Below are 13,946 nucleotides of genomic sequence, written 5' to 3' on the forward strand. Positions count from 1 at the left end.
CAAAAAAGCACATCACTGACATGCAAAAATTTTGACCCGCTTACAAATTTGTCCAAGCGTTGTATATGCATTGCAACATATTGTCTATCTTCAGAAGGACATGACCTCCTTCATGGTAGAAGCTATAAAAGCAGGACATTAATAAGGAATGAAGAACCTGAGGAATATTGAATGGATTCCTGAATTGTCTGCTAGGAAATTCATATAAAAATCACCAAAATTTCGTTCTCCTCCCTATGTATTTATGACTATGTTTATCTAAATACTATATTGTAAACACTACATTATGTGCAAATTATTGCGAAAAATTTTGTAAAATTTTTGAACACATTAGCTAAAACCACTAACAACGGAACTCAAATTGTTATTGTTGTTATAAATTTCTACCTATTTTTGTAACTCGACAGGCCTTACCGCAATAAAGAAATTCATTCATTCTATCTTCATGCCTACGAGTTTGCCACTACATTCTTGGTAGCAGGGCATTCAGTACGAGCTAAAGAATTGCAAACTCTTTCACTGTGTAATGTGTAATAATGAGAAGATCGTGCATGCGCCAGGCAGCAGAGTCCGTTTGCAAAATTTCTTCTCTACTGGAGAGTAAATGTTTCCGAGTATGAAATTCTGTTGCTGGTTTTTCCTCCTCGCTACTAGTGTTCTACTCTCTGGAGCACGTGCAAGCATCCTTGTATTCGTAGGAGGAGGAGGAGAGGCGAACGTTTGAGAATTGAGACGGGAAGGAGAAGACGAGACGGGTGGAAATATCAGGGTAGAAACTTGCTCTTTCTTGTGAGACAGATTTCTCAGTTTGGTTTTGCAACAGTTTCCTCCCGATTTTCCCAGCAGATCGGTCCGACCCATTGGTCTCATACCGCTGCTGCCACTGCTGAGGAGAAGATCATCATCACACAGTCAGTGTCACCAAATTTACCCTCGCAGTTCCGACACCACTCTGTCACCGCTATTCTCAGATTCGTATATTTCTCTCCACTTTGGCGTTTGTTTCATGGTCGTGATAACCACAATTGTGATTACACCACTGCCGCCTCCTCCTTCTTCTTCTTCTTGCAGTGGAACAAGTCATTTATCTCGACGAATGCAGTCTTGCTCACGACGAGGAGGACAAGGACAACCACGCTCATTACCAAAGGAGGAGAAGAACAAGAAGAACAAGAAACTCGTATCGTTTCCGCCTCCATCCAACCAACTCAAACGGAGGAACGTACATATCCCTTCGTCGTCGAGTTCTGAAATCCAGAGAGAGTTCTTTTCCCGTTTCATGAATTTTTGAGTTACCAAGTGTCTTATTACTAGTTGGGGTGATAGTTGAGTACAAGAGTTGAGTGGTGGACTTGAGTGTGGTGGAGGTTCAACCGGAGAAGCCTTAATCCAAATTATTATGCCTTTTGGTCCTCATTGCTGGTAGAATAAAGTGGAAAGCTGGCTAATCTTATCACTCACCCAGTCGGGCAGCGGTCTTGGTGGTGGTGTTGGTAGTGGTCGGTGCCGTAAGCGATTTGTGCAAGCAGTGTGGAGAGAAAGTGATTGAAGTGGGGAGAGCGAGTGAAAGGTCGACATGGGAGACGGCGATGAGAAGCTGGACGGGAGAAAGCAAGTGAAAGTCAGACCGGGCTCAACAAAACATTTCTTCAATCGTATCAAAGTATTTGTTGGCCATTTCGGACTCTTTGTGGCCCTTATCATTTACACTGGAATTGGAGCATGGGTAATCTTTTGTGGTGGTTTGATGTAGTCCATTCTTACTGTTTGCGGAGCTCTAGAGCTCTTTTATTTATTTCACGGTGCCGCATTGCAAATCTGTGTAGATTTGTAAAACAAAATTCCTTTTAACCTAGAGAATTAAGTACATTTCCAACTTTTATCAACTGTTTTTTTTACACATTTTTACACCCTTTAACACACTTTTATTCCGTTTCTCTAACCAAACTCTGACCAAAATTCGATTGTGGAAATGGCTGATATCCTGGGGCTGAACTTTATTACACGATTTTGATGACGGGTGGAATTAGATTGGCAAGTGGAACTAGTCGTTAAGTACTTATCGGACTTTAAGAGAATACTTGACACTTCATGTAATATTTCTTAATGGAATGTAGCTTTTAGTTGGTGGTAGGCACGATATTAAAAATTCTAGTAGTTCGACCCAATTAAGGATAGATTTGTGTAGCCAGTCAAGACAATGATGTCACTTGGCAAAGAAAATGTCAATTAAGAGTGTCGTGACACTTTACGATGACAATAACCATGCAGTCTCAGAGTCAGGCAGGATGCCTTCCCGAGAGTGGATGGCCAACTTTTCTCGCAGTATTATGATCCATTTTTTAGTAATGGCTTGTCACTCGAGTGCTATGGAAGAAGATCGACTTGTAAACCAGGTGGAAGTGTCGGGAAATGTCAATGTTCTCAGTCATGCGGTCCTCGCATGCATCCTAGACGCGAATGACTATCAATATTACTTGCAACTTTGATAAAACGATCATGTTTTAATACTGAGCACATATTTCCAACCAGTCTAAACACCATGATTAAATCCTTCCAGTCTTGTTTCCGCTTTCTTCATGCAAGTTCTGGCCTGCGGTCTGCATGTCATGCCACAAATGATTATTCTTACCAAATTGTTATACATTTCTTCTCAATCCTCATACCTTAAAGCTCCACCCAGTTCAATTAAGATTGTGAGATTGGTAATAAAACGAAATAAAACCAATTGAAGGCTAGGAAACATGGTTACTTTTGCATACGACATGCCAGAAAAATGGGGCGAGTGAATGCAAAGCATTAATTTATCAAGCCATTCATCACGTTGTTGAAGACTGTGTCGAAATAAACATGCGGACAGGTTGGTTGGTTTTTTGGAGGGAGAACTGCTTCGTTTGTTGTGAAATGAAGACATTAAACATGTCAGGAATGAAATGTGGTGGGGTATCTATCGGCACAATATTGCAGGGGAATTATTTTACAAGGCTTCACACCACGACCCATGCAACGACGATGGAACGGGTGACGTAATTATACATATCATCGCACTTTGGCATATGTAAGGATTGGTTTTATGGCTTTATCTCGTTTTATCTTCTTCTTCTTCGTAGGGATGCAGCAGCAGCAGATTTTTTGTCTCGTCTCCGGTCGCTTTTACTCCTTGTTGACGAGGGACATGCATAATTTATCATCTATTTTAAGCCGGCATTATGTACCAATGTGCACACAGTTTTGGAGGTGGGAGTCTATTTTTCAAAGCTATTTTTAACGGGGAGAAAAAATTCACGGAAGTCAAAGTGATTGGACTGATTAGATATATTTTTTATGGAATTTACCGACAGAAATTTATTACCCATTTGCCCGCCTTTTCAAAGAAATTTGTCAACCTTTGGATTTCCATTGTATTATTCGTTCTTATGAGTTCAAGCAAAATTTGTGAGCTGAAAAGAAAAAAAATGATGCTTGATCCAGTTGTGGTTCCTTTTTGGTTGGTTTGAAGACTAAAACTGCACATTTTGTTCAAAAAATAACAAAGTGCAAGATGTCTCGAGGTTTTGTTTGTCAGAATTCGATCATCGCAAAATACTTTTTCACATAACAGTTTTCCCACATGTTGTTGTTACGAAACACCCGGAAATATTGGTTCATACGTAGCGAGATTATTGCAGTTTTCATGCACTTTTTTTCAGAAATTTCAATAATAAGTACGACGAATCGCCCCAACTGCATCTCACCCACACCCAGACAAACACACACATGTGGTCTGGCTCTGCTGGTGTGGTTTCCTTCACCACGGAGCCGATTTTTTGCGACATTTTCTCAGATTTTCTCAAGAGAGAGATACCCCTGAACTGATAGCTGGGGATTAGATAATGCACACAGCGAGAGAGAGGAGTCAGAGGGCGAGATGGAGTTAAGGTTAAGGAGGGAGGAGAGTGAATGTTGCAAAATAAATACAACACATAAACAATATTTATAGCGTTGATGAGTTCTTGCACCCGCATAAAGACTGAGATAACACATTTCCACACATTATGCTTTCACTCTTCCCTCGTGTGTGTCGTGTCTGACTTGTGCCGCGCATACATTAAAATGGTTTTATTTCCGGTGTAAATCAAGGAGGAAACAGGGAATTTGGCTCCGACATACCACACCTACTACGCCCTGCTTAAAGCACGAAGAAGAAGAATGTATCCATGTGCAGATAACCTTATTTTCTGCTGGTTCACTTTGTTTCCGTTAAGGAATAATAAAGAACAACTAAACTGAAGAAGAACGCATTCCGTACGGAATCTGTATTTCTGGAATGCCACCCTCAGGAGGAGGTTCGTTCATCCGCTCATTGCAGATGGATGCAATTACTGCTCTGTGCCATACTTCCGCAGTAGAAATTCGCGATGAGATTTTTTCCCTACGGTTGGTTTGGAGCTTGGTGGTTTTGAAGTCGGTCGTAGGGTTACAACTTTGTGTAACTTGTATTGTTCCGTGCACACAACAAATTAGTTGCATAATCCAGTAGTAGAGTGACCGAAAACAGCGATTGTACTTGGATAAAAATGCATTTAGTACTATTTATAAATTCTGTTTTCTTATGCATTGCGTAGTAAGAATTCGAAAAAAATTAGCGAATGGGCCTGATTTTGCTAACTTTACTACTTCACTTGTCACAGATGCGCTCAATTAAGTTCTGAGAACATTTAAAAGTTTCCACTACAGATTTATAACTAAAAAATCTGCGTAGTTTTTTCGTCTTCTTGTTATTTACTACTTACTTGATTTCAGTCCAATTCTCGGAAAGTTTTAATATTATTTTACCCTGGTTGGTTCCTCTAGTTGGGTTATGAACTCATCCACTTCGCATTCACGGCTGAGAGAAAATCATCCCATAATCAATTGAATTTATAGATTCAGCCTCTATCTCCCTCCGCGTCCTTCTCGCAGTGCTCAACTTTATTAGCGGAGGCAGAGAATGACTTTCATCTTGAAACCGTCTCAGCTGTGGGAGTCGGTTTGTTCCGCATCCATCCAGTGAGTCGTTAATTGGGACGAGTCCAATTGAAGTTTTATTAGCACATGACATAAAAATAGAGGTTGTGCCGTGCTGCAACGCACTCATGGCGAAGCAAAGCGACAGAGAAAGTGTCGGGGTGCATGAGACCCACGAAATACGAGACGATGCCAAACCACCTCGTTGACATTTGTATGCAGCAAGATTTGTACGTGATTTGTTGGCTTCCTCATTCCTAGAAGGAAACCGAGTCATATTTTTTCATTCTTCATCCGGAAGATGCAGAGTTGCTGCGTCATTGTCTACACATTTTCCACTCTTGGATTGGTGATGTGATGACGATGATGACATCACACACAACAAACTACCGTCGGCTATGGTTATAGTAGTGAAGAGAAAATGTGGCCCTGTGCCAGGTTACGGTTTAACTAGTGCTGCTGCTGCCGATTTATTTCCTCGAACTTTATTAGAAATCGGCTGCTTTGATACTTGCGACAAATTGAAGGTTTCCCTTATTTTTTACTGTCTCTGAAATATACAAATTTTTTAACTGTGTACTCACTCGGATGTGTAGTAGTATCCATCCAGAGGAGGAAAGAGGAGGGTGGATACCTAAAAATGAAGGAATGAGCGTGCTGCCTTGTTTTACTACTGGACCAGAGATTTCCTCTTCTTTTTAGGATTGTGAGATAGCTCCTGCTTCCATTAGGGAATTGATTCTTGGATGGATTGGGTTTGGTCGAGATGATGCTGGTGCTGATCGTAGTCTTGGTTTAGTTTTAATATTTGGAGGAGAATAGCGAGAAAAGCAGCGAATACAAAAATTGGGAAATTACAATTTGCACCAATCTCAGGATTTAGTAGGCTAATAAATTAATTGAGGATGCAAAACATTTGTGACAAAATCTGAGAAAAAAGTTTGTTCGCCGCTTTCAGTGAAAGAAAGTCTTTGTCGCTCATTAGATTCATTTAATGGGAAACTTTTCTTGAGAGTTATGATGATGGATGGGCGACTGATATGTAGGAAATGGTTCGACTTGCGTATGCGAATATATATAACGTCATTCTCTTGCTTACAAAGTATCATTTAGGTCAAGTGGAAATTGGCATTTTACTAAAAAAACTGCGTAGACAAAGATGAATACGTATTTACGACTCGCAGTTGGGATGACCGTGATAAATTTTGAAAATTATCTACATCCCTTCCCGTCCCATGGATCCAATGCCTTATCCTGTAAAACGGAAAATATCAAACTAATAATCCCATCAGAATTTGCTTGTCGCGTGATTACTCATTTCGAAACTTGATCGCAGCCCAATTAATAAGTATGTATATTCTCGACGCACTTTGCTGCATGGTTGCATGTTTTCCATCCCAGGATCGGCGTGCCAATGGCCCAATTAGGTTTACATTATACTTCATTAATTTCACGAAACAAGGATTAGCTGCCGATGTTGGTGGAGGGCTGAATGACTAAATCAGTCGAGAAGGTGGAGGGAGGGGAATGTAGTGAAACGATTTATTGCAAAGTTGGTTTCACTGCTAAATCAAAACAAAATGCAAAACCGGGTGGATTAAAAAGTGAATGGTGATGGAACAACAGAAGTAGAGAAGAGCGGAAACATTTGGGACACACCCTGATTTTCCGGCAGAATATAATCCATCTACTCCTCAATTTACGTTATATATTCATGAAGGGAGGAAATAAAGGCATTCGTTTTGGCAAATTTTACGAGTCTTGATGTTGCAAGGTGAACTAATATATCGGAAATTTAAAAGGTTCACCAGAATCCATTACTTTAAGAGCAATTTGCAAAAAAATAACAAAGTCATGCTGCACCTGGCTCCTCTTTATTAAAGGATATGCTGTGGGGACCAGGGTTTCTAAGTTTCTTTCGTCAGCCGAGCTCTTCGAGTTTACAAAAGTGAAAGCTGTAAATATATTACTTTTTTGGCTTTCAGTCACATTTAACAGTCACCTGTATTTAATGTACGCCATTCTAAAATTCATCCGTCGCTATAATTTTAATTGCAAGTTTCTTGTTCAAGTACAAGTGATAAGCAATATATTTTGGCCTGTTTAAATTTTCTAATCCTTGTAGTGACATTAATATAAAGATTCAGTCAATAAGTAATTTCAAATCCTTACACAACTTCACAGAAATAATGAATGCGCAATATTGGTTTCACACCTGCAGGTCGCCTATTTGTTTTATGCTAATGTATGTATAATAAATGTATAAACAATGCGTTAATTCATAGCACAATTTATGTTCATATTAAGCAAGTAGTTTGAACCCTGGTTATATTAAAACGCTTGCACAATAATAGCAGAAGTATTCGGTAGTGGGTAGTATTAAACTGGGCATAATAGAGCTCCCCTCGTTCCGAAACATGATTTTGGTTGGGTTTACTAGGTACAGTAAAGTAGATATTTATTACGTGAGCATGTGAGTAAATGAACAACCCAACTCCGACAGCACGAGCAAAGTTGGCAGCATTTTGAGAGAGTGACATTTCTTTGAAGTTATGCCTATGACAGGAAGTACATATTTAGTCTGAGATATGGACGATTAATTGGTCACAGGTGTTCCAGACGTTGGAAGGCCCTTATGAGATTGATAGAAAGACCACCCTCAAACATTTACTGCTAGAAGGACGGACCAATTTTACCCGCACTGTTTTAAGTAGTTCGTTAGAGGTAAGTTTACCTTCTTCCTTATTGCTTACATATTTCCATGAAAAAAACTGAAACACCTTTTTCCCCCAATAATATTAACAGGCTGACGACTTAAACTACACTTTCTCTCTGGCGTTGGAAACTTACGATAAAATAATAGAAGAAGTCACTTCGGAGGGAATGTCCGTGCTTAATCCAGAAGTGAAATCCGACTGGGATTACATTCAATCTGCCTTCTTTGCTTCCACTGTTCTCACCACAATAGGCAAGTGCTTTTCAGTTTCAGCTCGTGTGATTAATTATCATCAATGTTAAGGACATTATAAAATTATGTCGTTCTATCCACCAGTTAAAGCAAGCTAAATTTCATTATTAGTCCGTTTGGTGGCTTGGTTTGGTTAAGTGTGGAAGGCGATATAATTTTATTGGTATTATTCCACACCGATAGAACGGGACACCCGCGTGCATATTTTGACCCAGCCAGGCCACCACAATCAATTTACTTACCCATTTTACGTCACCACACACACAGACCAGAATTTGATTGTCATTCATGCAGCCAGTCAAGTCAGCCACTACGCTCCCGTGGAGATATATTGAATTGAGTGAAATGAGTTATTGCCGTGAAAGTGGGTGCCCAAAAGCAAACGAGACTTGTACCAACCAAAGTACACGCGGGGGAGAAAGTTTGGTCCAAGTCAGCAGGTTAAAGGGTATACAAATTACCAGTGAAAGGAATATGTACGTCGTCCAGTCAGCAGAATGGATGGATGGATAATAAGAATGAGGAAAAGTGAAAGTGGTGGTTCGTGGTTTCTGTGGTTGTGATGTAATTCAGGAATCTGGTCCCCATTTGTATGCATATCCAGACCCACATATCTTATAAACTTTCCTGCTTTACAAAAGTTTTAAAACTTTCTCTGTCCGAGAATTTGCACAAATTCTCTTGAGCAAATCCATATTTTTTTCATATAACCAGCCAGCTTTTGCACATTATGGAAATAAAAATGATGACAATTTGTCCCAGTTTTTATTATATATTTATTTCCACATAGTAAAGTATATTAGTGGTGGAAGAAAATGAGAATGGCCCAGTTGCTGCACTGGCAAAAGTAAATATCTGCATTTTTCATGTGTACAGAGTTGGCTGGTAATCTGTCAGGATTAAATATACGGACAATACTCGCTCGCAGTTGCATTGTCGTCGTCATAATTCGCTGAATTATTCGCGTCATAATTCAATTGTCCTCTAACCTAGGGTTCCATTGCATGATTCTAAATAATGCAGCAGTTATTTTTCGCTGTGCAAATACTGAGATATGTAGAAGTGAATCTGCGGGTGTGCGCTTGTGGATTTCGCAAGTTTCTAAACTTATGAGTAAGTGAGGAGATTGACCTGACCCAGTCTAGTCGGTTTGTCGGTCTGGCGGTATTTCACACTTGCTGTTGTTACTGTTATGTGTTTATGACTTGTAATAATACCGCAGTGCATAATTGTTGTTGTTGTTGTCCCCATTATTTGACAGGGTATGGAAACATGGCTCCGAAGACTCATTCGGGTCGCGTCTTCTGCATCTTCTTCGCCTTGATAGGAATTCCATTCACTCTTACCGTGATAGCGGATCTCGGGAAATTGATGGCCTCCGCGGTCTCCTCCTCCTACAAAAGTTGTCGTCGCCACTTCCCCAAGGAAATCATCAAGTCGTCGTCGAAACTGAGTAAATTCGGTGGTACGAAATCTTGCATGATTGTTGTGCTTCTTACTCGCTTTCCTATTTCTATATAAATTTCTATACTTAATCCTCGACAAAATCGAGGAAAAAAAAGAAAAAAAAATCAGAAAATGTTGACATTGACAGAGTAATTGTTCTTTTGTCCATCCCGACAACAAGTAATCATCATCGTGATGGTGGTGGTAGTGGTGTTGGTTGGATATGTTTGATGGTGGGCTCGCTCATATCACTATTGCAGAGATTCCTTCCGGTGACAACACTAAAATTGAGATTCTTTCTTGTCATCTCTTTTCCCTTTTGTAATAATGCTCTCTCTTTTTCGCTCGTTCGTTCGCTGCATTTAATACGTAAAAAAGTTCTCTCAACTGTATGCTGAATTTTAGGCTGTAGAAGCAGCTGCTTTGTATCCTTATTGACCATATCTTGTGTGCTTCTTATTATGACAAATGTTGCTGGCATTTCCGCTCTATTCTTATTCCTCCACCAGCAGCAGGCCTATTTATTTATTAGCCTATTGTTTCCCATCTCATGCCTCTCATAATTTTTGTAGTGGTAAAGTAGTAAGCTAATTCTCTTAATAATTATTAATTACAAATGTACCTTCGAAGAGTCAGATACTTGTTGGTTTTTTTGTTATTCGTTACTCGGCAGGGTGTCACTATTACATGTTTTCAGTGGAGGTGAAAGTATCACGTTAGGTTTACATCCATCTTTCTTATGTTTAAATATGGCAGACACTTACGTATGTACGTCAGGTTTTGTTCATTTTGATTCATGGAGAGGTCTTGCATTCTTGTTTTTATTGTTTCGAAATGAATGTTTTGTACTCTGAACAAAGACCAAAAAAGTAAAGGAAAAAAATATAAAGACATTTATCCAGCTCAGACTTTGGATTACATAAGAAGTCATTGTTTTTCATCACGTATGTACATATTTATTTCATGCTAGAAGGAAACCCATTATTTTTCTGTGGTCCCCTCCTTCTTGTTGAGTTAGGATTACGAAACTACAAAATATTATTGTCTTTATGGGGCCAATCATACCTGAAAAAGCTGCCAGGCTTTTTTTTCTCCCCAAGCAATTCTGCTGACGATATTCCCATTGCTCGCAATATGCATAATTATTTCTCATTGTTTCCGTAGTCTGGCTTTCGTTGGCACTATTTGAGAAAGTAGTAGTGCCGTGCAGTATTTCGTATTAAACTATTTAGTAATGTAATGATGGCTGTTGAAGTAGTAGTCGTAGTGCAAGTCGTTCTGCAATGCAACGCAATGCAAGTAGTAGTCGTAATCGTAGTTGGAAAAGTTTCGATAATTTAAGGATTTGAATCTCGTTCCAAGATTAACTCGTGGTGTGGCTGTGTATAGGAAAATCTGCCACCGTGGGGGCCGCTGTGGGGTCGTTGCTCCTATACATTTCAGCAGGAGGATACTTTTTCACGGTAAGTCGCCCTCGTAATAAACACATAAATTTAATGGAATTCAAGTTAATTTGTACTATTGATAGCTTTGGGAAGAATGGAGCTTTTTTGACTCATTTTACTTCTGTTTCATTACAATGACCACGATTGGATTTGGAGATCTAGTGCCTGGTAAGTTCCTGTCTGGGTCGGAAGCTCTGTTTGTTTTCCTTCGTCTACGTCTTCTCCTTACGACTCATCCCACTTTCATGTCACGTACGTGACTCTGTGTCACTTTCTCTCTCTCTATCTCTCCGCCGACATTTCTACATGTTGATCGAACCGGCTAACAGTTTTCGTGCCAGTAATAAGCTTACTCTAATCCTGCGAGAGTAGCGGAAGTAGTGACCCTGACAGCTCTGCGTGATTATTGAATCAGGATGATGACAAATATGAGAAGCTATGGAGCATGACACATTTTATGTGTTATGAGAGCGGCCGAAATGCTGTACCTGCATGGCGCCCCGGTCAGTTTTCTAGAGTACTTTTTAGCGCATTACTACCTATGTACAGACGTGCACCGGGTTTTAGATGCAGTTTTCGGAGAAATCTCCTCTCCGCCTGGTGCTTATGCAACCCTTGTATTGCATGGAAAGTTGAAGTTTTCAGCCAGAATGGAATGGGAAATCGCACCCACCGATGAATCTGTATGGTTGTACTTTGTGCAAAATCTTTTATTTGTCTGAGTCTTGCTCCTGTGGAGCGGTTTTTTTCTTGTGTAAGTAAAAGAAAAAACCGAGTCAGTAGTGGCAAGCAGAAGGAGAAAGTGCAAGTCTCTTCTTGGTCCAAAGTGGAGCAAGAAGCGGATGAATATATCCGGCGTGAAACCCTCCAACTAACCCACATAATATGTATATGGCTATCTTCTCAATGTTTTTATTCCTTACACACGACGGACAAAAGCCGTGTCTAGAACAATGTGAAATAACTCGTGAAACTTTTCCCAAAAATTTCCATATAGTTTCACCATCAAAAGAAAAAAGGGATGAGATATTGGTCAATTTAGACCCACTTTTGCGAAATGATGTGTGTTTTCTCTTACCCACTCGTTCACTCTTTTCTTTGTGGTTTGTAGTTTTATCTCGGTTTTTTCATAAATTTGAAATCCTGCTTTTCCATTTCCTTTTCACAGAAAAGACGACGTACATGTTACTTTGCACGATATACATCATGGTCGGACTCGCATTGACGTCGACGGCCATTGAATTAGTGCGAATCCAGTATGCCGACTCTTGGAAGAAGATGCGAGAACTGTCCTCTCGTCTGCAAGGGCTTTCGGGACCATTGGCGGAGTCACTTAAAAAGTAAATTTCCCATTTTTTGAAGAAATTCATTATATTTTTATATCGATTTATCGATAAGTGTTCTTGTCATTATCAATGTGTGATAACTAAAAAAAATATTGCTAATATTTTTGCACATGATTAAATACGTCAAAAATCTGTACTAATGTTCTCTCTAGGATGGGAGGAAATACTGGGCGAGCCATGTACGGTTGTTGTCATTGTTCACTCATTCAAGCTCTTATTTAGTTAGCTCAGTTATATTTTATTTTATGAGTTCGTAGCAGCAGAGGAATAACCGGTGTATCGTTGATCCTTGTCTGCTACACAAATATACAAACCTTCTCCTTCTTCGTACGTAAAGTAGATAAGTGCACATTAAATGGAGCAATAATGCACCCTATTTATTACGCTGATGAAGATAACGAGCCCGACAAATGGTCACAAACAGTAGAATTCATTGTATCTCAGTAGACACGCTGCTTACCAGATTCGCGTAAAAGATGATGACGACGATGATGATGATGGGCGAGCTGCTCTTCCGAATTCTTAAATCCTGTTTTAAATAAGATATTGGTGCAGTGTGGTGAGCGCAAAGTTGCATAAGCAGAGGCAACAGTTCGACGTAATGGGAAGTTTTGTTGCTGCTTTAACACCATTGTGTCAATCTGAACTCGTAAAAACAGTGCATTATTGGGAGAAACGTGCTTAAAAATACAGTTTTTAATAAGATTTGAGCTGGCAGAAGCGTCTTTATTGTTACAAATGGCATAAATCTAGTTGCGCTTTCTTGGTTTGGCAGTTTGGTTACACAATTGTGTCGTCGTGCGTAGTTCCATTTGGTAGTCTCGACTAATCTAGAGCATTTAATTTCCCAGCTTTTGCTAACATTTCTTCAGTATAAGTACTTGTTGGTAGGCTTTTGTAGATTTTGATCCATTATTATTTTTAGCTCCCGTGACATATCAAGGTTCTAATAACTGATCTCATTATGTGATCACCCTCCAGATACGGGGACAATATAAACCTGGACGTGAACGTGCTTCAAGACCTGAAGGAGTTGAAGAAAGCTCTGGCCATGAGTTCGAAAGCGATGAAACGGGAAGGCAGCATTTGGAAAAAGTTTTGGGAAAATGAAGACGAGTTCGACATCGACATGGTGGAATCGGATGAACCACGACTTATTCAAATCATTATTTACGAATCATCCGTCTAGCTTTGTTAGTTGTGGGGTTATTTTAACGAGATAAAAACTATGGTGTTACACATATACGGCACGCACTGTTTTTCTAATAATGTCTCTTTTACCGTGGATGAGGGAGGAGAGGTGTTTATTTCTGCCAGTCTTACCAAAAACCTTATCGGCTCAAGATTCACACAGCTTGTAGCAAAAGCTGTGTGCCCAGCAGGACGACACGACCCAGTTCTGCGTACACAAAAAGTGAAACCCATTTCGTAGAATTTTGTTTGCCATCTTTTTTTTATGGGGACAAAAGTCGACGTGTATTCGTATCATGTATCAACAAATTGACACCTCTCCTTCCCCTCCCGTGTTACGTACAGTATGTAACAAAAGTATAGCTACGATGACATATTTTTTATCTCGACATGATGCCGTAATATTTCAACTTTGAAACTCCGTACGAAAATGTCAAAACTATCTGCCGACAAGTTCCTCGTCGCCGATTTTTAATGTCGCAGATAGGTCAAAGGTCAGGATTATTTTTCTAAAAAAATTCAAGGCGTCGAAAAAAAAACTTCGTGGATAATTGTTTTTGAAAC

At 39.7% G+C, this 13,946-nt stretch overlaps 1 protein-coding gene across 3 annotated transcripts; it reads left to right on the forward strand.

The window, feature by feature from the left end:
- The first annotated feature begins 660 nt into the window (after positions 1–660).
- Positions 661–13,804, forward strand: LOC110858101 (TWiK family of potassium channels protein 9). 3 transcript variants are annotated; one of them, XM_035858545.1, is made up of 9 exons: positions 661–1,726; positions 7,597–7,710; positions 7,792–7,954; positions 9,216–9,407; positions 10,790–10,863; positions 10,929–11,013; positions 12,014–12,185; positions 12,344–12,370; positions 13,173–13,804. In XM_035858545.1, exons 1-9 carry the CDS (start codon positions 1,577–1,579, stop codon positions 13,378–13,380), a joined length of 1,185 nt encoding a protein of 394 aa, XP_035714438.1. In that variant the 5' UTR covers positions 661–1,576; the 3' UTR covers positions 13,381–13,804. The 3 variants fall into 3 exon arrangements, with proteins under 3 accessions (XP_035714438.1, XP_035714437.1, XP_021962457.1); XM_035858544.1 differs by having other exon boundaries at positions 663–1,726; positions 9,216–9,419; XM_022106765.2 differs by lacking the exon at positions 12,344–12,370 and having other exon boundaries at positions 670–1,726; positions 9,216–9,419.
- The last annotated feature ends 142 nt before the right edge of the window (positions 13,805–13,946 follow it).

This window comes from Folsomia candida, unplaced genomic scaffold (assembly GCF_002217175.1).
Source record: "Folsomia candida strain VU population unplaced genomic scaffold, ASM221717v1 Fcan01_Sc020, whole genome shotgun sequence".
Classification (NCBI taxonomy): Eukaryota; Metazoa; Arthropoda; class Collembola; order Entomobryomorpha; family Isotomidae; genus Folsomia; species Folsomia candida.

Coding starts and splice junctions, on each gene's coding strand:
- LOC110858101 (XM_035858544.1), top strand. CDS start 1,577: ATGGGAGACGGCGATGAGAAGCTGGACGGGAGAAAGCAAGTGAAAGTC. Junction 7,711..7,791: donor TTTTAAGTAGTTCGTTAGAG/GTAAGTTTACCT, acceptor TAATATTAACAG/GCTGACGACTTAAACTACAC. Junction 9,420..10,789: donor GAAACTGAGTAAATTCGGTG/GTACGAAATCTT, acceptor GGCTGTGTATAG/GAAAATCTGCCACCGTGGGG.